The 25,329-nt window shown below is 38.4% G+C and overlaps 4 protein-coding genes across 5 annotated transcripts; 2 read left to right on the top strand and 2 right to left on the bottom strand.

Annotated features, from left to right (window-relative positions):
* Positions 1-1,183: 1,183 nt before the first annotated feature.
* On the bottom strand, positions 1,184-4,752 carry LOC110922172 (endoglucanase 1). Its single transcript, XM_022166484.2, has 5 exons — positions 4,322-4,752; positions 3,832-4,041; positions 2,951-3,151; positions 2,782-2,874; positions 1,184-2,151 (listed from the first exon to the last, which is right to left on the bottom strand). The coding sequence occupies exons 1-5, from the start codon at positions 4,571-4,573 to the stop codon at positions 1,393-1,395; spliced, it is 1,515 nt and encodes a 504-aa protein (XP_022022176.1). The 5' UTR covers positions 4,574-4,752; the 3' UTR covers positions 1,184-1,392.
* A 10,866-nt stretch (positions 4,753-15,618) lies between these two features.
* On the top strand, positions 15,619-16,626 carry LOC110921332. Its single transcript, XM_022165633.1, has one exon. The coding sequence runs from the start codon at positions 15,619-15,621 to the stop codon at positions 16,624-16,626; it is 1,008 nt and encodes a 335-aa protein (XP_022021325.1).
* Positions 16,627-19,456: 2,830 nt separating this feature from the next.
* LOC110922604 (homeobox-leucine zipper protein ATHB-7) lies at positions 19,457-20,330 on the top strand. The gene is made up of 2 exons (XM_022166871.2): positions 19,457-19,857; positions 19,960-20,330. Exons 1-2 carry the CDS (start codon positions 19,534-19,536, stop codon positions 20,179-20,181), a joined length of 546 nt encoding a protein of 181 aa, XP_022022563.1. The 5' UTR covers positions 19,457-19,533; the 3' UTR covers positions 20,182-20,330.
* A 655-nt stretch (positions 20,331-20,985) lies between these two features.
* Positions 20,986-23,598, bottom strand: LOC110921649 (mediator of RNA polymerase II transcription subunit 10b). Of its 2 annotated transcripts, none has more exons than XM_022165996.2 (5): positions 23,239-23,598; positions 23,049-23,129; positions 22,857-22,959; positions 22,666-22,755; positions 20,986-21,237 (listed from the first exon to the last, which is right to left on the bottom strand). In XM_022165996.2, exons 1-5 carry the CDS (start codon positions 23,457-23,459, stop codon positions 21,166-21,168), a joined length of 567 nt encoding a protein of 188 aa, XP_022021688.1. In that variant the 5' UTR covers positions 23,460-23,598; the 3' UTR covers positions 20,986-21,165. The 2 variants fall into 2 exon arrangements, with proteins under 2 accessions (XP_022021688.1, XP_022021689.1); XM_022165997.2 differs by lacking the exon at positions 20,986-21,237 and adding an exon at positions 21,827-22,192 and having other exon boundaries at positions 23,239-23,587.
* Positions 23,599-25,329: the final 1,731 nt, after the last annotated feature.

A 25,329-nucleotide genomic window follows, 5' to 3' on the forward strand; every position in this document is an offset into this window, starting at 1 on the left:
TTGTTAAACTGAATGGAATTAATGTTGGGGTTCAAGTACCCCTTAATATCACTAGTATAATAGCACAAGCTGCTTGTAGCTGTACTACTACAACCCTGGTTTAACTACTACCTATTTTAAAGCCCAGATCATTATCCACTATTTATCACTAGATTCACAAAATCAGAGGCGTCTCTGAGAATTCACGTACCATGTTCGAGCTCGAAAAAATTGTGCCCTTCCGTAATATTTATTATGATTAAAAAAAAATCAAATTAGTATTAGGCTCAATAAACCTAATGGCAAGTGGGCTAAATACTAAACCATAAATGATTTGTAAATGGGCCTATATTGGAAATATTTGGAACTGATATGTGATTACTTTTTTTTAAATAATGTATATATATCGAATTTAAAAAAAACACGTGCCCTTCGAAATCACGGGTCTTGTGCGGAGGTCCTCACCGCACACCATCAAAGCCGCCACTGCACAAAATGCATTACATATGTGAATCATCTTGTGAGAATTTAAAAAAAAAACATGTGCACTACGCATCTATAGCACGTACATGTAACATGCGTACCGACTCCAAACGAGAATAAAAAAAACATGATTTGCTCAGTGGCGGATTCATGACTTTTTCGCCAATAGAGCAAAATACAGGTCTGTTTTAACAGTCGGTTATAACCATAATATAAGCATTGTAACATTGGCCATCTATTTCCTTTGATTTTAAATCCACAATGTTCTCTTTAACATATTTCACTGTGTTGCCTTGCAAACCACCAACTAGGCAACTATGCATGTAAAACTAACAAACAAGTGTGTGATAGATACATAGGAATACAAACACATACATGTGCATATTTTTAAAATGAACACATTTGTAAAACTTTTTTAACTTTGATTTTTACTATATTAGCCCAAAATAAGATTTTTTAACATATCTGCCCCATGGTCTCTTTAACTAACCATTTTGGCCCCTAAGTCTATAGATCATGGGGGCCAAAATTGTTAGTTATAGAGACCGTGGGAGCCAAAATGATTAGACTTAGGGCCAAAATGGTTAGTTATAAAGACCATGGGGGCAGATATGTTAAAAATTCTTATTTTGAGCTAATATAGTAACAATGATATAACCACAGGGGCCAAAAACGTAATTTACTCTAAAAAAATGACACATGTAGATCTACACTAGATTCATTCACTCAATTCATCAAACACTTGGATTAAGCCCAAACATTTTATACTTCTTGTAGGCCTACATCAAAACATTTTCTTAACTTACCAACAAGCAATTTAACTCATTAACATAAAAAGCTTAACTAGCCAAGAATATGGGATAATAGATGTCCTTACTAACATCTCTCAATCCTCAAACATCCAATACTTAACACCAAACACTAATCATTTCAATGTCCTGAGAAGAACGCTGCCGCCCCGACAAATGGTGCATTAATATACGTAGCTGGCTCGGATTGGCTATAATTACTCCGGTCATCTCCATACTTATCATTACTATCCGGGCCTCCCACAATCGCTCCAACATGCGTATTCGGGTTAGGCGACCCAGAACTAAAGTACTGATGTCCAGCGTCACAGGATATGCGATCCGGATGATTACGAACAGATGGCACAGATGACCCTCTATGGTGGACGCGTGTAGGGTATCTGTCCCCGAATCCAACCATGTACGACATTTTCATCGGGTTATCACCCAATATATAATCAATCTGCTTCTTCGCTTGTACTATAAGCGTCTCGGATGTCACTATTGCAGACCCACAAGAAGCGTGCCCGCCGTTTGCGTTAAGATACTTGGCGTACGTTAGCAACAGGAACGAGGAAGTCGTGACGTATTGGAGATTGCTTTCGCCTTGTTTATACAACAGCCCGCCTGGAGTGTATCGCGCTTGTGAATTTGGTGCTCCTGGGATTAACGAACAAATGTAGTTATCCGAGTGTTGTTTATACAACTCAAACTGGTCGATTTTGTTTTCGATGAAGTCTTTTGCTAGAAGAACTTTTGTTCCTGCTCGTTTATCGTCCCAACTGAAGGAGAAGTCATCGTCATCCGAACCTAACATGTGACCGTTTGATTGAATGTAAGACATATACGAACCGTCCTGAGACGCTCTATGGATCCATGCTGCTCCCCACAGCAATTCGTCCTGAATTTGTTTCAAACATCAGAGTCATTTTAACAAAAATGTTGTGGGCATGTGTTTAGAATAGGGGTGTGAATCTCAGACACGACCCGAAAACCCGACACGAACCTAACACGAAATTCGCGGGTTTGGGTTTAGTCTAATCGGGTTCGGGTTAGTTTCAGTTGAACCCGCAAACCCGTTTAGCTAAACGGGTCGGGTTCGGGTCGAATCCGTCGGGTTGGCGGTTGACCCGTTTAACTAATTTATATTATATTTTAATTTTTTAAAATGTATTTTTACGTTATAAGTTAAATTAGTTGGGTATTTTATGCAATAACTATAACTTAAAAGATAACTTGATATAAGATTATATAAATAAAATGTAATTATTTAATGTACATTTATATTCTTTTGTTGTAAAAATTAACTTTTAAAATATTAATATGTGAAAGAAAATAAAAAAAATCGGGTCACACGGGTCATGTTCGGGTCAACCCGTGAATTTCCAGGTTGAGTTCGGGTTTAGGTGTTTGACATGACTTTTGGGTTCGGGCCGGGTTTGGGTTCGTGTAAAATATTCAGGTTCGGGTTGGACCAGTCAACCCACGAACACGTCCCGTTTATCACCCCTAGTTTTGAACATCATCTTACATTGTATCCAGAGTATGAGCAGTAAAACGGGCAGACAACCGAGCCTAGCGAGTCGCTATAAGAGCCTCTATACTTGTTTGCTAAATCAAACACCTGGAACAACATTTCAATGCATGATCATTAGGTTCAAAGAATGAATATTTATTAAACATGATGAGCTGGTTCATACATTTTTTGCTGTTTGTAGTAATTTGTGCGAATAAGAAGGATCGGAGCCTTGAAACACAATTGACGCCGCAGCTAGCGCAGCTGCGGTCTCTGCAGCCACATCAGAACCCGGGTTTTGAGCCGACACCTTGTACACGTTCCGTGGTGTGTCCATATCTTCGGGCCTCTCCCAACAACGATGATCGGAGTAAGGCTCACCCACCTGTCTCACATTGAGTGTAAGTGTCAACCGTCAAATATTCATAATATTGAATGGTCTCGACGGGTTGATTTTAATATTCGTCATGTAATCCTATAATATGTCGGGTTTTAGTTTCTTACTGACCCGGTTTCTATATTTTTAGATATAGAAGTTCCGCCATTCAAAAAAAATATCTTGTTATTTAAAAAAATAACAAACTTGGGACTCCTTTCGTTAAAAAAAGAGTAAAAAAAATAAACAAAAAGTTATCTATATATAATTCTTTCTTTAAGTATTTGGGAGCGTTAGGAAAGCGGGGCCCAGAACCCTCGTTTTATTTTACTCCCCCTTAGAGGACACGGGGTGGAATCGTTAATTACCGTGATACAATTGTATCACTCGTGGAACACCGCCGCCTCCCCTATATATAACGAGTGATAAGTATAACTCGTTATATATATAACGCGTTGAACATGTAAGTGAATGAATGTGTATCTTGTACATTGTGCATTAATACTTGTACATTGGAATCCCATCATTAGTGATACCACCCCCCCCTACATTTCTATCACTAGTGATAGAAATTTGGTTGATGACATGGCATGATTTTATTGGACAGTGAGAGTGATAGAATCTATCACTAGTGAACCACCCCTCCTCCACTTAAGCCACCCCTGCGTGCAAAAAAAATTGTTGGTCACCTGCACATATAAGGTGCCGGGGGTGGCTGTGGCCGCTTTCACAAGATAATCCGAGCTCCACCGAAGGGCGGCTTTCGCATTCCCTAATTCAGATTTCATATGATCACCAAATTCAATGATACTCCATGCAAGCATTGTGGTGGTGAAGGCCATTGGCAGCCCAAACTTCACATTATCCCCTGCATCATAATAACCTCCAACCAGGTCCACCTACAAACACCAATAGAAAAAAAAAAAAAAAAAAAAAAAGACTGCTTCCAGTGAGACCCTGACTCGACAGTAGTTTTGTATCAAACCTTCGACATAAGGCACATAACACTCAGCAATTGGGACAAAGTCCAATTTAGTAAAATAAAGCTAAAATTAGTGCAGTTTCACTCCCCCCGGGTGGGCCCTCACATATATACATTTCAAACAAAAATAAATAAAAAAAAAACATGACACCTATCGCATTTCACAACCGACGTCTAACAAACAAAGATGAACGTACATTTGCCGAAGAACCATCATGTAACGCGGAATCAGCCCGCCATTTGACACGTTGATTAGTCGGTAACTTGCCGGACCGTTGGCCTTCGAAGAACAAAATTGATTTGGTGAGTGCATCTGCATATTGTTGGGAAGTGAAAGCATAGGTGAAAGAAGAAAATGGTAGGATTAAAAAGATGACCAATGTAGCACACAAGTGTAACTGAAGCATCTTGATTGGGTGTGAAGGAGCCAGTGTGGGGTGACTTATCATTTATAGGAGTGAATAGAATTAAATCAATTAATCACGGGGGGCACTTTTAACGGCTCAAGAAAATAATACATGTTTGAAAATTGAACGTATTTAAATTTAATTAATGGGAAATTGACCACTTGTTCCTAAAGAACTGTGAAGCTGCAAGTCTCGATTTGGCAGAAGAGAAGTTAATAGGTGAAAGAAAGAAGACATGATGATGAATATGGAGAAGGTATAGAGATACACGGGTTCCATGCTGCATGTGATCTCTATCTAGGAATGGACAAAATACGGTTTTTATCCAATAAAACCGAAACATTGGATGAAGACAAACTAGTTGGTAGTTATTGTTGGCTCAATATTAGTTACTTTATAGATATACTAAACTAACAAAGTAACAAATAAATGTCTAGTTAAATTGGAAGGCAAGGCTATTATCTTTTGCGGGGAGACTCACGCTAGTTAAATCGGTCTTGGGATCAATACCGAACTACTTCTTGTCCGTTTTTAAAGCTCCAAAGAAGGTGATAAAGATACTAGAAGGGATAAGGAGTCGGTTCCTTTGGGGTGGGTGTGGGAGTGGAAATAAAATACGATGGTTAAAATGGGAAAGAATAGTGATGACGAAAAAAACAGGTGGACTCGGGGTCGGTGGAATTAAGGAAATGAATATGGCACTTCTAATAAAATGGAGGTGGAGGCTCAAAGAAGATCCGGAGCAGTTTTGGGTCAAAGTCATAGAATCATTACATCGTAATAAAAGGGTCGCAAATAGCATGCCATTTAAAAAGTCTTCAGCAGGGGTCTGGAAAGCAATCGTGGGGATAGAAGATGAGTTCAGGAAGGAAGGAATTGAAGTGAACAGGGCTCTTAGATGCAGAGTTGGAACCGGCGAAAAAACATTTTTTTGGCTGGATTCATGGGCGACTGACAGGCCTTTGAAGGAGGAATTTCCGTTGATATTTGGTCTGGCAAAAAACAAGATGAACAAGGTAAGCCATAATTATAAGAAGAATCAGAATGGGGTTTTTTGGGATTGGCAGTGGTGTAGGTTGCCGAACAATGACAGTGAGAAGAATGAGTGGATAGCTCTAAAAGATTTACTCGTGAATCAACCAGTGGGCCGTAATGAAGACGTGTGGAGGTGGAAGGAAAATAACGTGCTGGGTTTCTCGGTAAAGGATGTAAGAAAGGATTTGTCAGGAATCATCGACGTAAACATGGTCCCAACCGATTACGAATGGAGCAAAATCGCTACTTCCAAAGTAAACTTATTTGTGCTACGGGCTGTGGAGGAGAGGATACCGACGATGGTATCATTAAGAAAAAGGGGTGTACAGCTTGGATCGGATCTGTGCAAGGTGTGTGGTATAGAGCCGGAAACGGCCGATCACATTGGTATCCATTGTCCAGCTGCGAAAGAAGTGTGGTTGCAGATATGGCTATGGATTAAAATACCTCTTCGGGATCACCGAGAAAAGATAACAACAAGACTTTCCGAAAAAGCAGAATGGCCCAAGAAAAAGATGAAAATAATATACGCGATACATCTGGCAACTGTTTGGCAGCTCTGGAAAAACAGGAACAATAAAATTTATAACAATAAGTTTACGGACCCATTCAAGATTGTGGAAGAAATCAAAGAAGAGACGTATGACTGGGTAAGAACTAGGGCAAAGCTCTCGGAGATAACATGGAGTGATTGGAAGAACTTCATCTTTATGGAGTAATTTTAGTCTAGTTTTTGGTTGTTAGTTTTCTGGGTGCAAGTATTTTCTTTTATATACTGGGTTGTAAACTGGATTGATAAGAGGCAATATATAGCACCTTGCTGTATGTTGTTTTTCTTTTGTTTTTTGATGGAATAAAGTTGTTTTGTTGTTGTTCAAAAAAAAAAAAACAAATAAATGTCTCTTTTCGTTCATGGGGCTCCGGTACTAGACTTACAACTTTTTTTTTTAACTGAATCAATCCCGAGCATTTTTTGGGCATCCACTGGATTAAACGGAGTACTCCGAGAGTAACACGAATCCACTACCAATTTCAGGGGAAACTCGGTAACCCACCCGCCTGTAAGCACGACGGTGAAGTTACCGGTAAAACTCGTTTGTCTCAAGGATCGAACTCAGGTTTCCCTAGGTCTCTATCATTGTCCACCAGTGCCTCACTCTGCATCAAGTGAGAATTGAACCTGCATCTCCCAAAAGAAATGCAAGTCCTCTACCACTTGATCTAGAGATCATTGGCTACTAGAATTAGAACTATGGGTGTGAATTTTGAAGTAGAGGATTGAAAGAAAATTTACGAGTTTGAGTTTATTCTAAACGGGTTCAAACTGAACTTGGTGACCTGTTTATTTTATTTTAATATTTAAAAATGAAGTGTATGCATTGTAGTTAAAGAGTAATATTTGTGTTTATAGGATTAAATTATAATTTCTGAATAGTAATATGTAAATAAATTAAAAAATAAAAAAAAAAAATTTGTGGATTCGTGCCAACCCACAAATACTAGGGCCGGGTTGACAGACTGACGAGTTAAGCTAGTGAACCTGAATAACATCTATGTATTTGTATCAAGACTCTATGTTGGACACACTTGAATTTTTATAACATGAACATGACCTATTTAGCTAAACAAAACAAATAGGTTGTTAACCGGATGACATTATTACAAAATATATTTTAACTTTACTTTTAATTTTAATTTTAGTTGAAGAGTCAAGTTGTTTAATTAAATGTGTTACATATCAACTTGAATACGATATGTTTACTTCCTTTGGATTTTTTGTCTCTCTATCTGCCGGAAAACTCAAAAGTCACCGGAATTCGCTGAGATTGCTCGACGATGATGATAGAGACCGATTAGTATGTGTGGTTTAATCGATTTGCTTACTGGTAGCAGTCTAGATATAACCGTCCATCCTAATTAGTTTCTTGATTTCATCCATTCGCGTCTCGGGTCTTTGTCGGTGATTTCATCCGTCGAGATGGAGAGGGAAGAAGGTGAGTGTTCAGGTGTGAGAAACAAGCAGCCGATTGAGAAGCAATACACAAGGAAAGATGCCATGACTTTTTACATTTCTAATATACATCCAGAAGTATCGGATGGGGAGTTCTGGATTGAATGTAGGAACTATGGACATTTGATGGACGGCTACATAGCAAGGAAAAGAGATAAATGGGTAAAATGCTTTGGGTTTTTGAGGTTTGTAAACATAATAGACGGTGAGAAAATGGCGAAGTCACTAAACAACATTGAATTCTACAGATGGAGAGTAAAAGCTAAAGTGGCAAGGTTTGTTAAGATAGAGAAAAGAACAGTGGAAAAAAGAAAACAAACATGGGTCAGAAAAGAAATAGTAGAAACAGAAGTCAGGATTGGAAATGAATTTGAAGATCGATCGAGAATCAAGGAAGGTTTGTCATATGCAGATTCAGTGAGGGGTATAAAACCACAAGTGAATTCAGTGAGGGGAATAAGACCACAGGTAAATGAGGAGGAGATACTGAGATTGTCAAACAAGTCAGAAGCTTTCAAGGAATGGAGGAACAAAGCGTTATTGTGTGAATTTCATAGTATTGAACACTTGAAGAACGCAGATAAATGTGTTATGGAACTGAGGATTGATAAAGGTGTGATGAGATACCTAGGTGGGCTAAAAGTACTCATAACGTTCAGTAATGAAGAAGATATGGAATTATTATCAAGTAAGAAAGAGGAACGTTGGAAAGAATGGTTTCACATAATGGGGGTATGGAAAGGACAGCTATTACCATATCAGAGAATAGCGTGGTTAAAGATCAGTGGGGTACTAATTCAGCTCGGGATGGGTGAAGTAATGAATGTAATTGCAGGGAAATTTGGAAGAATCGTTCAAAGCTCGGTAGCAGATAAGTTGGATTTAAATCTGCAATTCGACGTGGTAGGCATTGTGGTTGATCATCATGGCTCCTGCATTAATGAAACAATCCAAATACAATGGAAGGAACAATCATTCAAAGTATGGTTATCGGAGGTCGAGGAAGCCTGGATCCCTGAGTGCATTATCAAAAGGAGAACAATTATTAACAAGACAAGGATGGTTGTAGTTGATAATGGTCATAACGAAAAGAAGAATGGGGAGTATTGTAACACCCCAACCAGTCCACCGGAAAATATGGTGATTGATAAAAATAATAACGAAACAAACTCGCCGGAAAAGGTGGAAGATCAACCGTCAAGAGACCAGACAGTGGAGGAGGTAAACGAAAGGTCGAGTGATCAACCGAAAGTGGAAAAGACTGGAGGCGACAAGTGCATGGAAAATGACGTTGCATTTAAGAAGGGGGTAACTTCAATGTATCAGGAAGTGACGTAAATGCAACACTGGGGAATCAAATCTAGGTGGTGGGGATAGTCAACCTATTAATGATGGGCCAGAAACACGTGGATCAGATTATATACATAATATTGGGCCTTTGAAAACCCAACTGAAGAAAAGAAAGAGGAGTAGCCTAGCAAAAGTGAAAGCCCAATCTTTAAAACCTAATTCTAAAATTAACAAGGGGAAGGTTCCAGATTTGAATGTGGAGGTGACGGAAGAACCTAGAGTACATCACAGACAGAAATTTCCAGTAAAAATAAAAAGAAAAAGAAGGAAGGACGTGAGAATACAGGAAATCTATGATGATATATTTAACGAAGGGGTAGGAGGATCGGTACCGGAAGAAGGCTTCAACTCCGACTGGGAAGTGGACTCGAGGTCAGGAGAGACATTGGTTGAAGATACACAGAACTTAGAAGATATATCGGTGGCTCAACAGCTAGTGGTAGAAAATGATGAGATCAGAATGACAAAGGAAATTGGGAAAGGAATTCGAGTAAATCTGGAAGGAAAGGAAGACCTAATCAGGAAAGCGATCACAGAAGAACAGGTGGAAGCTAGTTTGCAATGAATTTCGGGACTTACAATATTAAAGGGACAGGTGGGGTGGGGTGGGGAAAGCTAAGGCAGTAAGAGGGTTGATATCGAAGTTTGGGTTAAATTTTATAGCAATTCAGGAAACACAGTTCAGCAACTTACCGGAAAGAATAATCAAAAGATTCTGGGAGAACACAGCAATAGATTATGTTAAGGTGAACGCGAACGGGAGATCTGGGGGGTTGATATCAATGTGGAGTACAGGAGCATTTAAAAAAGATATGGAGGTGACAAAACAAAACTTTATTCTAGTGAAAGGCAAAGTAACAGGTGAACAAGAAGACATGGTGGTGAATGTTTATGCCCCAACAATTCAAAGTAACAGAAGACAATTGTGGAACGAATTATTGGAGCTGAAACAGCTAATTCATGGAAGATGGATCCTTTTAGGAGACTTCAATGAGGTACGCTATCCTGAGGATAGATTTAATTCCCAGTTTGATGCGGGGGGGACATTATGTTTTAACAATTTTATTATGAACGCCGGGTTACAAGAATATAATATGGGTGGAAAAAGATTCACTTATATGTCGGGGGATGGTAGAAACCTTAGTAAAATTGATAGAGTCTTAGTATGTGGGGAATTTATTATGAGATGGCCAGAAGCAACTTTATTGGCTCTAAACAGAGACGTGTCGGACCACTACCCATTAGTTCTAACAACAATGGGTAATAATTTTGGACCAACCCCTTTTCGGATTTTTCATAGTTGGATGGAGGCCAAAGGTTTTGACGAAGCAATTAAAAAGGGACTGAATGTGGTTTGTGAATCAAATTTCAAAGATGAATGTATGGCGAGTAAACTCAAAGCAATAAAAGAGGAATTGAAAAAATGGAGAATCGGTGAGAAAGCAAAGGAAGAAGAACAGTTGGCTATCGCAAACGAAAACATTCAGAAGCTAGAATCAGTGGCGGAAACGAGACCGCTCACTGATCAGGAGATTGGTACTTGGCAGGGGTATAAGAAAACGGTAAAAGATTGGCAAATAGCAAAAACAAAGGACCTGATTCAACAATCAAGAATAAAATGGATTGCCTTGGGTGATGAGAACTCAACTTTCTTTCATGCCGTGGTAAACAGTCACAAGATTAGGAACAAAGTGAATGGATTATGGATTGATGGGGTATGGGTTACAGAAGCTAACGTCATAAAGGAGAGGTTTATGGTAGCTTTTAAGGAGAAGTTTAAAGAACCGATTCACACAAGACCAAGGATAGGCATGGAAGGATTTAAAAGATTGTCGGATAATGAGAGCTTGGAACTTATAGAACAGTTTAAGGAGGAGGAGGTAAAAAAGCAATATGGGAGTGTGGTGGAGACAAGGCCCCGGGTCCTGACGGAGTAACATTTTCAGTAATAAAAAAATATTGGGAAGAGTTGAAGCCGACAATCATGGGGGTGATGCAACATTTTTTTGTACATGGCTCGATCCACCATTCTTGTAGGTCATCATTTATTGCACTCATTCCAAAGGTAAATGACCCGCTCGTGTTTTCTGATTTTCATCCCATCTCGCTAATTGGGGTAGTAAACAAAATTATATCAAAGGTGTTGGCTAATCGGGTAAAAGTAGTTTTGAATAGCGTTGTCTCAAATTCTCAATCGGCTTTTATATCGGGAAGGAACATTATAGATGGGCCGCTTATAATTAACGAAGTGGTAGGGTGGGCGAAAAAAATGAAAAAAGAAATTTTTGTATTTAAGGCGGACATCGAAAAGGTCTATGATACGTTAAACTGGAAATTTCTTATTTCTGTTTTAACACATATGGGCTTCCCGTCGAAATGGAAAAATTGGGTAATGGGTCTACTTTATAGTGGAAGAGGATCAATTTTAATAAACGGGGCACCAACCGGAGAGTTCCAATACAAAAGAGGGTTGAGGCAAGGGGACCCTCTTTCTCCGTTCCTCTTTATAGTTGCGATGGAGGCGTTGCACGTAATGATGGTTAATGTCGTAGCATCAGGTTTATTCTCGGGTGTAAAGTTACCAGGGGATGAAATTACAATAACTCATTTGTTATTTGCGGACGATTCTATTTTCGTGGGAGAATGGGAAGAAAGTAACATACAAAATCTGAAACGGATACTAAGATGTTATTACCTAGTGTCTGGATTAAAAGTAAACCAAAAGAAAAGTCAGATTTTTGGTATTGGGGTTGACGAAGAAGAGTTTGTCTCTAAGGCGAATAACCTTGGTTTCAAACCGGGTAAATTTCCATTCACATACCTGGGGCTGAAAGTAGGTGCGAATATGAACCGAGTTCAAAACTGGAAGGAAGTAATTGACACATTCAACAGGAGATTATCAAACTGGAAAGCAAAGTTGTTATCTTTCGCAGGAAGGGCAATATTGGTGAAAACGGTACTCGGCTCTCTACCTAACTATTATCTTTCTTTGTATAAATGTCCGATTGCAGTAATAAAAGTTTTAGAAGGTATAAGGAGGAAATTTCTATGGGGGGTAATAACACGAACCGAAAGATGAGATGGATTAAATGGGAAAAAATTGTAGCCTCTAAAAAATTTGGGGGGTCGTGCATAGGAAGTATTAGAGATTTAAACCTAGCTTTATTGGTTAAATGGTGGTGGCGGTTGAAATCGGAACCGCAACAGTTATGGGCTAAAGTCATAGGTTCAATCCATAAAAACAAAAAAAGAATCACAGCTGTCCCTTTGAAAAACGAGTACACAGGGGTATGGAAAAATATAGTGGAAGTTAGAAAAGATATGATGAAGAGGGGAGTGATAATTGAAAAGAATCTCATAAGCAAAGTAGGTGTCGGCAACAAAACAATATTTTGGATTGATGTATGGAATGGTGAAGTTTCATTAAGAGAAAGGTTCCCGGTACTTTATGACATTGTAAAAAACAAAAGAGCTAAAATAGAAGAGTGTTATAAGCGAACTAATGGGGGTATCATATGGGATTGGGCTTGGTTGAGAATCCCGGCAACAGAAGACGAAAGGCAACAAGCAGCTGAACTAATGGGTATAGTAAATCAGTTTCGGGTGACAGATGACAGCGATAGATGGCTCTGGCGTGATGACAAAGAAAATGGTTTCTCGGTTAAAAGCGTTCGAAACACACTGGATAAAGACATAAATTTAAACGTAGCAGCGGACAATTACTTCTGGAACAATTGGGCTGCACAGAAGTGCAGTATGTTCGTTTGGAGAGCTCTGAAAGGGAGGATACCGACGGCGACCCAGCTAAGAGAAAAAAGGAGTTCCGATACCATCGGATTTATGTAGAATAGGCAACTGTGGTCAAGAAACCCCGGACCATGCTCTCGTCAACTGCAGAGAGGTTAAAGGTGTATGGGAACAAATCGGATCATGGGTCAAAGCACCATCAATAGTTCAGCAGGAGACCTTAGGAGAGATATTCAACGCACTTGAGGAACAAAACTGGCCGAAGAAAAGAAAAAAAGTGGTGCACGCTATCTTCTTATTGACAACTTGGATCATTTGGAAAAGACGGAACGACAAAGTTTTTCAAGGAAGGAACAGTGAGGTTTTCAAGATGATAGAAGAAATAAAAGAAGAATCGTTTCTATGGATGAAACACAAAACGAAGGTACAATTGAACTCATGGGAGAGTTGGGTTTATTTTTCTTGGTGTAGTTAGTTTTGAGTATTTATGCTACTGTAAGTTTTCGTATGTGTTTTTCTGCTAAACATTGATGTACTGTTTATGACTCATAGCACCTTGCTATGGGCCGATTGTGGTTTGATTAATAAAGTTCCGTGTTGCCATTCAAAAAAAAAAACGACATGTTTAATTAAATAGCCTATGTTGGTGAACTGAAACACAACTTGTTTATTCAATGATATAGAATGACCCAAAACCGAACAACTTTTGTATTGTAATTGCCGCTCCAAACGAATATACAAATCGGGTCCCGATTTATTATTTTTTTATCAGTTTGTGTCAGGTTCTACCTGCCAACCCATAAACACAACTCGTTTAACACCTCTAACTAGCTCCAACAAAGGATGAAATTGTTTTTTTTTTTTTTTTTTTTTTCATTTTCATGTTTAACATATTAAGTTCTTTTATGTTTATATTAATCAAATAAAAACACGGCAATCTTCTAAATGATTGTTCCAAGTTGAAACCAAATAGAGGTAAACCAAGAATACTAATGTTGAAAGAATGAAATTGAAGTCCAAAAGATTAAAAAGCAGAATGATTATATTGGACTTATATACAATGGAATGGAATGGAAGTTGATAGCAACGGTTTTGAGTGCATGTGACAATGGAAATGTGACATTATTTCATCTCGTGCAATTTGCATTGGAAGATGGATTGTTTGAATGTGGTATGAGTATCTATCGAGGGCGTAATTATAGGAAATTAATTTTGAAAATACATGACATGGACTTTGTCTTCATATGTGTCCTGTGAGTGCAAGTCACGGATAACTTGATCACACCATCCATTCCCTTACAATCCAATTTTACATAAATTTTATTGTAAGGTTTTTTTCTTTTTCTTTTTTTTTTTTTTGGAAGGTCATCAAATATTTTATTTAAAAAACTGGGCTAGCAAAAGTAGTTAGTTGAGCATCTACAATTTGGTCTCTCTAGTCATTCTACTTAAAACAATACTATCTTTTATTGAATCTTATGTAGATATCGTGGTCTAATAAAAAAACAAATTAATTTTGTTCACTTAACTACCTATAGAGCGAAGATGATGGGGGAGGTAAAAGCACTGTCGTTTCTGTGGCTAAGTTCAAGGGCGGCAAAACTGAAATTAGAATGGATGAATTGGAGGGAGTTTAGGTTCATATGGTAATATCAGATCATGTAACACATGACTGAGGTTGTATCTTCTCTATTATTATTTTTTCCCATGTACTGTTTTTTCTCCTTGAGCAGCTTGCTCAGGTTCAATAATATTCCGCCTTTTATCAAAAAAAAAAAAAACTACCTATAGAGTACCGGTAAGTAAAAAGTCGCTTCTGGGAATTCGTGAAAAGTATTTATGTGGTTATCTAAGTACAAAAGCAACTTTGATTGTTGGATTAGTTTTGAGAACGAAGTTACTCAATAATTTTACTAAAAACTACATTTTTTACTTTGACTATTGTTACAAAAGCATTCACATCTCTTCCCTCATTTTTACCCTATAATTTTACAAAAAAAAAAAAAAAAAAAAAAAAAAACTACATTTTCTTACTCCTTTCAATTAAATAATATTTTTTTATTTATCATTACATTTTCTTTCAACTAAACAGTTTCAAAATATATTAAAAATTTATAGAGGGTAAACAGTGTCCCTCAAAGTTACAGATGAACGGTACCATTTTTTCCTCTCCTCTACTCGCAACCACTTCCAACCACCTACAATCACTTTTCATAATATAAAAGGCTTCCTCACAGAATTTAGAGGACGGATTGTGAATGCTCTAAATATGTATGCTAAACAAGTGTTAACACTGCAAAATATGTTGACACAAGTGTTGCTCTCTGTGGGCTTGGTGAGGTATCTCCATGGACGAATGTGGTGCCTTTGTGGCTGCCGAAGGATAATGGAATTGTACAATCTAGAAGTTGAGATGTAATGGTGACAACTATGGTAGGTGACGGTTGTCATCGTATGGTCTCTTTGGGGACGGGGGTTAAGGTTAATACAGATGTTGATATGTAACGTGTAAGTAAGAAGAACTTTTCTTTATGAAAATTGTCTAATATAAGTGTATTGTTTTAAATGGAAACGTGCATTAAAGTTAAAGTATGTTTTATCTAAGTGTTCCGTTTTTATAAATAAAACTCAATTAGCGTAACTGACCAACTGACTTATGTATACACATCAGGCTAGCGTAGGTACAAGAAGGATGAATGGTTACTTATTGGGACTGAGGGTCAATCGACTAAAAACTTTTGAAACTATGTTACCCTATTTGTAATGATGTGTTGAGAAAAATTTTGCAAATTTGGAAGTTTTAAATTTCCATTGCGTATTTAACGGTTAAGTTTGTGTTCATGAGTAGATTCAGTATGTGAGGTCTCCGGGAATCGGGGCCTTACAAACTTAAAGGTGGCTGGCCCGTTCCACAATCAAATTTGTGCTTCTAGTAAGCGCCATGATGGCGAAGGCGGATGAGATTAAAAAGTTACTAGAATTGGGTGAAATCAAATCGGGAAAAGGACAAAATCAGGTAGGGACATTAAGAAGGGCCGGTGATACACGTTGGGGTTCCCATTTTAAATCTGTTTGTAGTTTGGTTAACATGTTTGATGTCACCCGTGCTGTTCTCAAGGGAATAATTGAAGACACGGCTCATGCTACTAGTTCTCAACATGGAGATGCTAATATAGCTTACGGTTACTTGCAATCATTTGAGTTTGTGCTTGTTCTTCACTTGATGAAGGAAGTAATGGCAAAAACTGATACACTTTGTCAAGCATTACAAAAGAAATCCCAAGACATCCTTAATGCAATGAAGTTAGTTTCTGCAACAAAGGCTAGTCTAACTAATTTTAGAAACAGCGGATGGGATTCTTTATTTGAAAATGTTCGTTTTTTTTGTGAAAGGCATGACATAGATATGCCTGATATGAGTGCTCCATATACTTTTACTCGGTATCGGCCTCGTAAAAAAGATCTTCATGTTACATTCGAACATTATTATCGGGTAAATTTGTTTACAGAGACATTGGACAAACAACTACATGAGCTGGATAGTAGATTCAATGAGCAAGCGATAGAGTTGTTATCTCTTAGTGCGACTTTATGTTCAAAAAAAATTAATACTGATCAGATTGTTCTTCTTGTTGAGAAATATTATCCTAAAGATTTTACAGAGCAAGAGAGGGAGCAGTTACGTGGTCAGTTGGATAATTTTCAAGTTGAAAGGATAAATAATCCTAAGCTAAGTGGGGTATCAACTCTTTCTGAACTTTGCAAAACTATTGTGGAATGTCAGAAAAATAACATGTACAAATTGGTTGAAAGAGTGTGTCGGCTAATCTTAACACTTCCAGTTTCGACTGCAACAACGGAAAGAGGATTTTCAGCAATGAAAATATTTAAGAATCGCCTTCGCAATAAGATGTCCGATCAGTATCTAGCAAACAGTATGGTGATTATATAGAAAAGGAGATTGCTGAGAACTTTGATTCGGAGTCCATAATTGAAGAATTCAAAAATCTTAAAGGAAGACGAGCAGAACTATAATTCTTCATCCAACTGAACCGGGTACCCACCTTCCTCATCTTTTTAATGTTTTGGTGTCTTTGTTCAATTGTTTGTTAAACAATGTTTACGTTTTAATGTTTGAGAACGTTTTTTAATTTGATATTAATGTTTGACCCGACCCGAATAAAATCACCGACACCCTACCCGACCCGACCCGACCCGACACGAATCGAATCACCATTGCCCGACCCGAACATAGAATTTTTTTTTAGGTCTAATGCCTTCCGACCCCCCGAAATTTTTTTTTCAAGCTTCGCCACTGGGTAAGGTTCTCTACATCTTACTCTGCTCAGACTCTACCTTAGCTTTGCTATTGGTGGGATTTACTGAGTATGATGATGACGATGATGATTGGTATATATCTAGATATTCTCAGAACCTAAGATACACACATGTTCTCAGGATCTAAGATGCACACATGAACACCTCAAACACACGCGCAGTATGGTGCTCGTCAACAAATTGTTTCATACAATTTTTTGCCCGATGTTGTGACAACTTTAGGAGTCTTACAGTTCCTTCTCTTGTACACACATTGTCTCGATGAACATAGGGGAACTTGTAAAGGTGGTGCAAAACGATACAAAGCTTGTATAGGTATGTTTTATGGGCTTCCTAAACAGTTAGCCCAAGTCCGGTTTGTATTCCAAGTATAGGTGCACAAATCGGGTTTTTCTAATACCCGGGTTCAGGTATATACCCGGGTACGGGTACGACCGGGTTTTAACTTTTCGGGTATTGGTCATACCCGGGTCGGGTCCGGGTTTTGGACCGAAAATCTATACTATGTGTACCCAGGTTCGGGTTTTCAATACCCGGGCATTAAAATACCCTATTTCCAAGTCCGGGTAGGGTTCGGGTATTGGTCGGGTATGGTTCGGTATGGTTCGGGTATAGATCGGGTTTTTCAATTCATTTTTTTGGCATAAAACATAGAAATATAATGGAAACCTTTATATTTACATGTTGTATGCCTTGAAATTTGCCAAAAAAAAACCTCACACAAGCTCTAAACGTTCAAAAAAAAGTTGTTGTACACAACGGCTCCGGGTATTACGAAAACCTGGTTACGGGTATTACGAACACCCGGGTACGGGTTTTATGGAAAACCGGGTATGCTGTAAACCCGAGTACAAACCGGGTACGAAAAAACCTAGGTTCAGGTTCGGGTATTGAACAGAATTTGCATACCCGGTCAGGTTCGGGTTCGGGTTTAAAAAACCCGGTTTTTCTAATACCTGGTTTCGGGTTTTTTATCCACCTCCAATTCCAACAATGTATGTAATTTAAAAGCGGCCCAGTAATTGACTAAGTTAAAAACTAATTATATTATATGGGCCTATCAGTTGGTAACAAGGCCAAAAGTTAGCCACATAGTGACATAACAAAACACTTGAGATCTTTTTAACGTTACCATGTAGAATATTCATGTTTACTGTTAAAACTAAACAACTTCACTCACACGAATAAACAAAAAAATCTACCACAAAGTAACACGTCGGCTATTCCACAACACAAGTCTTGATCCAATTGGACCACCTGGCACATCGTATCTTATCTCTTTTGTCGTTTCCAACACACCACAACACACCTACAAACGTGTCAATTCACACTTCACCAATTTCATTTCCTTTTAGTCAATCATATTAAAAGTAGTAGCCCCCACCCCCATTTGTTACCTACCATTTCCCACTTTAATAATCACCCACGCTATGTCCACTTGTACTTTTGTTTGCACACAACTCTTCCCATAAAATATCAAACCAAATTTTTTTTAGTGGAAAACAAATTCCCCAAATAGAATACTAACGAAATTCATCGCATCAGAATACACTCATCTCTGAACAGTGGCGAAGCTTGACGTTTTCGACGGGGGGTCGGAAAACGTATGTACCCGAAATTTCTATAGAATCGGGGGGTCGAAAACGTATATACCCAAAATTTCTATACGAAAACTACATATATAACACTACTGAGCAAAAAGTTCGGGGGTTCGGGCGCCCCTCCCGGCCCCTTCAAAGCTTCGCCAATGTCTCTGAACCGAAGAAAACCCTCACTCGTCTACTAGCCAATGAATCCTCACCAGGGAAAACCCTCACTCGTCTTACTGGACTATTGGCGCTTCCAAATGGACTACTTGCGAAATTCACCACATCGGGATACACTCGTCTACTGCGGTGAGGTAAAACCCGCTTGGTTCAAGGATCGAACTAGCGATTGCTGCCTACTCGCCTAATCTCCCATCATCAACAGGTGCCGCCGAAACAAAATGCTGGGGGCGGGAGTTGAACCTAGGTCCAGTGACGCACCCATGAATTTTTTTTCTAGGGATGCGAACGAGTGGTTTAACCATACTTTTAAGAGGTGCGATCGGAAATTTTACCTATAAAATACACTAAAAAAGTTCCAAGGGTCCACCCACCCCTTAACCTAAGTCCGCCTTTGTCTGGATCACGTGAAACATCAGGTCTCTCCCTTACCAGTCCAGCTACGACTCATTGACAAAATATCAAAACCATATGATTTTGAGTTTTATCTCAACCGAAAGTGACATCATGACAGAGAATCGACATAACCAAAACGTGTAAACGTACAACTCACCATTGCGTTGAAAAGGACAAAACAGGTAGGATTCTTGTCAAATTCAACGCGTACACCTGTGCTTCATCTAAACCCCATACTTTTAAGAACCTTTATAAAGACCACTCACTATATATACACATATATAATATCACTTATCAAACCCTCACTAGTACCATAATATTCACAAACACACACACCTCAGAAACGAAGCTTGCACATAATGTCTCTTCAACAAGTACCCACAACAGAAACAACCACCAGGAAGAACCGAAACGAGGGGCGGAAACGATTTACCGACAAACAAATAAGTTTCCTAGAGTACATGTTTGAGACACAGTCGAGACCCGAGTTAAGGATGAAACACCAGTTGGCACATAAACTCGGGCTTCATCCTCGTCAAGTGGCGATATGGTTCCAGAACAAACGCGCGCGATCAAAGTCGAGGCAGATTGAGCAAGAGTATAACGCGCTAAAGCATAACTACGAGACGCTTGCGTCTAAATCCGAGTCTCTAAAGAAAGAGAATCAGGCCCTACTCAATCAGGTATGGTTGCAAACTTACAATGTTGCATTCAACTATTTAAGTAGTTTTGAAATTTTTGTGACAATAAAGATTGACAAATGTTGTTTGATAATTGATTAACAGTTGGAGGTGCTGAGAAATGTAGCAGAAAAGCATCAAGAGAAAACTAGTAGTAGTGGCAGCGGTGAAGAATCGGATGATCGGTTTACGAACTCTCCGGACGTTATGTTTGGTCAAGAAATGAATGTTCCGTTTTGCGACGGTTTTGCGTACTTTGAAGAAGGAAACAGTTTGTTGGAGATTGAAGAACAACTGCCAGACCTTCAAAAGTGGTGGGAGTTCTAAAGAGTAAAGAAGGATGTAGAAGTAGTAGAGTAAAAACTAAAACATACCAGATAGTTGGTTTACACTTGTATATATCACCACCACATAAATGAATGCATCTTTGATGTTACATATATGTAACGACGGATAAGCGTAGTTGGCTACCTCTAGAAAATTTGGTTATTCGAATAGGCGATGTGTTCAGTCATAACTTAAACACATCATAATTTAGCGCAAACACGCCCATAGAGACGTAGGTTGAGAAGAAAACATTTATAAATAGTTTGTATCATGCGATACACCGTATAAAATAATACTATCCATAAACAATGAGGTCAAAACACCGTATAAAACAATATTATCCATAAACAATGAGTTCAAAACGTGTTGATGTCATTTGAGATGGAACATTCCTTATAACTTAGGGGCCGTTTGGCAACATCTGAACCATTAAGTTGAACCAGTAAGAGGTCTGAACCATTAAGTGTTGAACTAGTAAGAGGTCTAAACCATTAAGAGCCTATATAATGCTAGGCGTTTAGAGGCAAATGTCTGACAAATTCAGATTAGAGGTCTTAACCATTCAGACTCTATATAAATCTTAACCATTCAGAGGCAAATGTACGAACCATTCAGACATCTGCTCGTGAAACAAACAGTCTGAACCATTAAGTGCTGAACCAGTAAGAGGTCTGAACCATTAAGAGCCTCATTAAGAGATAAACAAACAGCCCCTTAGTATCTCTGCTTAAGAGTGACTGTGGGATTTGCTTAGTGGGTTACGCTACACAAAGTAAATCTTCCAAAAAAGAACTTGAAAGTCTATAACTCAACAAGTCAATACTTCAAGTTTGCCAACTCTAAACAATTACATAAACAGACTACAAACAAAAAGATTAGACGTATAAAGGTTTCGAGTTTTATTAAACTGGTAGGTCTTATATGAGTTTAGACAAGTAGGCACTGTAAACTACACAATTCAGCTTAAAAACTATAACATTGACTCTACATCTCAGGTTTGACCTTCACATCTCCATTTGGTAACATGCTTTGTGCTTGTGCAAGGCGCATTGATTCCTGCATAATATGATGTTTAAGAGATTTATACAAGGTTCAAGGTCGTCTGCTCGTTTTAAGAAAAATAAAGTCCGCAGATGCAGCAATGTAACTGAGTATAATCGTAACTGCCTTACCTTTATAATGGCCAACCCCCTTAACCATTAAACCAGCTAAAACCGTCTGTTTATTTGCCATTGCTTTTATTTATTACTTAAGAAAACAAATATACATATATATCTAAAGTGTCTGGCCCATGCGGGTCTCAGACCTGCAATCTTAAAACTATCAAACGAAACCCTGACCAGCTAAGCTGGTAACACCTTCCAAAAAACCGACATATTTTAACATCTACAGTTGTTAACTATGTAAATCGAATTGACTGGTGACATAGGCTACCCCGGGAAACAAGGTAGGTCATATCAGTATGAACATATCAGTATAGTCCATATACAAACAAGTGAAATAAATGTTATTTCACTGCATAAAAAGGTGCCAAAAATGCAAACCGTTGGTTCCCACGTGGTGAGAAACTGTGGACCAGTTTCTTTTATAAACTACCCATTCGAGCAAGAAAGTTTTCACATTGAACTGTTGAAGCAGACAGAAGTTGAAAACTCTGATAACATGTTCCTGTCTTATAAAACTTTCGACTATCGCAAAACTAGTTTCAGGACACAAATTAAGGGTACAGTGCTCATTATCCCTTAATACAATAAAGAAGGAACTATTACACCCCTTGTAGGAAATCCAAAATGGGAACCCATCCAGTCTCGAACCAAACCAATACCAAACTGGTTTACATAGGTCTGGTTCTCCTCTGTCCCGACTTCCGACATTTAAATTTTCCAGTCTTGCTACAGTCCAGTTCAGTCTCGAAGAACATCCATAGTTGGTATGCGATGAAGACGATTAAAAAAGTGTTTTAGGGAAATTTGACAGTGGACCACCTAATACTGTTTTCATGTATACAGGCCTAAATCAAGAACCAAACGGACCATACCAACAATCAACTCAACAATCTTTTTTATACTAAACAACTGATTGAAATATATATATATATATACATAATAGAGTTAATTACTGTTTTCGTCCTTGTGGTTTGGCAAAAATCACTATTTCAGTCCATTAGTTTAAAATTTGCGATTTCAGTCCCTATGGTTTCACTTTGGAAACATTTCAGTCCCTGTGGTTTCACTTTCGTAACCATTTCAATCCATTATTCTGTTAAGTACAGGGACTAAAATGGTTACGAGGTGGACTGAAATGGTTACGAAAGTGAAACCACAGGGACTGAAATCGCAATTTTTAAACTAATGGACTGAAATAGTGATTTTTGACAAACCACAAGGACGAAAACAGTAATTAACTCTATATAATATAACTAATACCACAATAACTATAAACAAGATTAAAGCAGTGATACAAAATACGAGTAACAGAACTTACCGCTGCAGAAGCTGCACGAATCTCCCTATACTCGTCTACTTCATCAGGAAACGCCTGTTCAAGTTCTTCCAAATGGTGCTTCCTCAAAGCCTATAAACGTAAACAATAAGACCACACACACACACACACACAACATAACACATCATATATTCTACGAAGACACTCGAAACTAAAAAAACGACGATGCAAACCTTAAAAGCATCAGTTTTTCCCTTGGTAATCTGATTTTTCGCAATGCAACTATTCAAAACATCCCTAGTAAACTCATCAGGATTCTTCCCATCATCAATCAATCTACAGATTCATCCAATCAGCCAATCACACATTCCACAATCACAAAATAATAAAAAAATTGTCAACATAAACCCTAATTTATTCATTACTTTAAAACTTCCATAGGAACCTGAATGTTACACTTCTCAGACAATTTCGCCATGTTATCCATCTCCATAACAAGTGAATTCCTACATATACACAAACAAACAAACAAATCGTATCAATAATAAGTAATAACATCATATAAACAAACAAATATGAATGAATAAATATATGTATAGCAGATTGAGAGATTACAGGCGTTGAAGAAGGGGGAGTTGAGAGGAAACATTGAATGAGGAGACAGTGAGGTAGAGCTGGTGGATTGTTCCTAGGGTTTTTTGGATTGAATTGATGACTTGATTTAGGTTTTGTTTCGGATCGTCGGAGGATGACGTGCCTGTTGATCCGGCGGGTGAAGCGTCGCTGTTTTGGGGGTTGAGGGTGCCGTTACCGCCGGTGGTCTGTGAGGATTCCATGGTGGTTCTGGTTTCAATGGTGGTGGTAAAGTAGATCCAGAGATTTCTAGCGACTAATTTGGGTATTTTGGGTTCTTTCGGGTCGCCTGTATATCAGCCCAGGAACTTTCCAGGTGTACAAAAAAAACCAGAACTAAAACCCGTTTTTAACTGGTTTTTAAACCGATTTTAACACGAACCTACGGTTTGTATACTGGTTAGTATTCTTGAACTTTGAAACCGGTTAAAAACCGTTTTTTTTTTTTTTTGCCCAAATCAGTTTTTAATTAAATCAAATCGGTTAGTATCAGTTTGGGTTCCCATCATGTAAATCGGTTAAAAACGGACCGTTTTTTTTTAAATCTGTACACCTGTACTTCGCACAAATAGGATCTACATATTAAGTAAGTAAATCCTTAGTTTTTTAAAAAGTACTTGGATGGTCTCTGTAGTTAGCTCCTCAACCAACAAATCTAATGTTTTTGCATGTTCAAGTTAGAGACTAAATGCGTTACAAAGTGCAAACCATAGAGACCATACATGTACTTTTGGAAAAAGTTGGGGACTACAATGTATTAGAAAGTGTAAAGCACAAAGACCGGTTGTGTACTTTTGGAAAGCTATGGACGAAATCCAAAATTTTGATAAACCACAAGAACCATTCGTGTATTTACCCTATTAATAGGTAAAACGGTTAGTGCTATAAATGAACCGAACTTTAACTCGTTGTTTGGCGGAAAGTTTGTTTAGGAACGCTTATGAACAAGGAATTTGTTTGATTAATTAAATGAACGAACACGAACAAAGAGCGATGTCCGTTCAGTTACGTTTGTGAACATTCAATAATATGTTCGTTTATGCGTATTTACGTTCCTTCATGGCCGTTTGTTTTGTTTAGTTAGTGTTCAGCTATCAGAATGTTATTATTTTAGGAAAATAACGTTTATACTTAACATGTGTCTTTGTTTTGTGATAATTATGTTTAGAGTAAATTACAAAACTCGTCCTTTATGTATGTCACTTATTGCAAATTGTGTCCTTTGTCTTCAATAATTACATAAAACTTACTCGACGTTTGCAAACCCTTGCAAGTTATGTCCTTTAGCCCTAACTCAGTTAGTTTTTTTGGTTAAATCTAACCAAATGGACCCCATATGACGGTATTTTGTGGTTAAATCTGACCAAATGGACCCCACATGAGAGTAAAATGACCAAAATACCCTCATGTGGGGTCCATTTGGTCAGATTTAACCACAAAAAATTAACTGAGTTAGGGCTAAAGAACATAACTTGCAAGGGTTTGCAAACATCGAGTACGTTTTCTGTAATTATTAAAGATAAAGGACACAGTTTACAATAAGTGACATACATAAAGGACGATTTTTGTAATTTACTCTTATGTTTATGGTTATATCAAGCGAGTAAAAAATGGTATGAAAGAGGCCCGTGCGAGTTAAACACGGGGAAACTTACCAGGTCCAGACATAGTAAGGAGGCCCGTGCTGTTGTGCCCCGTTCGTGATGTGCGCGTTTGAAGGGGTATGGTCCCAAAAAGCCGCGCAGACCTTTCTCCGGGTCGCGCGCAGGACCATACTCCTAAATCAGCAACATGTTCAATCTTAACCTCGCGCGGGTTACTTCATCGAGGAATGACCTCGCGCGAGGTCTAAACAAGAAAGAACATTAAGATCAACACTTAGCATTCTGATAAGAGTCTTCAGCACCTATAAACCTGTGCGAGCTAGTTCCGTGCTCAGCAAGGGTCACATAAAAGTTGTAGCGCACGACCAATTCAGAAGGTACAAGTGGCAGATGAAAAGAGCCAATCCGCATTCTCCAGGCTCTGCTCAATCGTGCTCCACGATCATCTGACGTGCAGGAGCCAACAAGT

Source organism: Helianthus annuus, chromosome 17 (assembly GCF_002127325.2).
Source record: "Helianthus annuus cultivar XRQ/B chromosome 17, HanXRQr2.0-SUNRISE, whole genome shotgun sequence".
Taxonomy (NCBI): Eukaryota; Viridiplantae; Streptophyta; class Magnoliopsida; order Asterales; family Asteraceae; genus Helianthus; species Helianthus annuus.

Coding starts and splice junctions, on each gene's coding strand:
- LOC110921332 (XM_022165633.1), top strand. CDS start 15,619: ATGGCGAAGGCGGATGAGATTAAAAAGTTACTAGAATTGGGTGAAATC.
- LOC110922604 (XM_022166871.2), top strand. CDS start 19,534: ATGTCTCTTCAACAAGTACCCACAACAGAAACAACCACCAGGAAGAAC. Junction 19,858..19,959: donor ATCAGGCCCTACTCAATCAG/GTATGGTTGCAA, acceptor ATTGATTAACAG/TTGGAGGTGCTGAGAAATGT.
- LOC110921649 (XM_022165996.2), bottom strand. CDS start 23,459: ATGGAATCCTCACAGACCACCGGCGGTAACGGCACCCTCAACCCCCAA. Junction 22,756..22,856: donor GAAAAACTGATGCTTTTAAG/GTTTGCATCGTC, acceptor TTACGTTTATAG/GCTTTGAGGAAGCACCATTT. Junction 21,238..22,665: donor TTCGTGCAGCTTCTGCAGCG/GTAAGTTCTGTT, acceptor CATATTATGCAG/GAATCAATGCGCCTTGCACA.
- LOC110922172 (XM_022166484.2), bottom strand. CDS start 4,573: ATGATAAGTCACCCCACACTGGCTCCTTCACACCCAATCAAGATGCTT. Junction 4,042..4,321: donor ATGATGGTTCTTCGGCAAAT/GTACGTTCATCT, acceptor TGGTGTTTGTAG/GTGGACCTGGTTGGAGGTTA. Junction 3,152..3,831: donor CCGGCACCTTATATGTGCAG/GTGACCAACAAT, acceptor AATGTGAGACAG/GTGGGTGAGCCTTACTCCGA.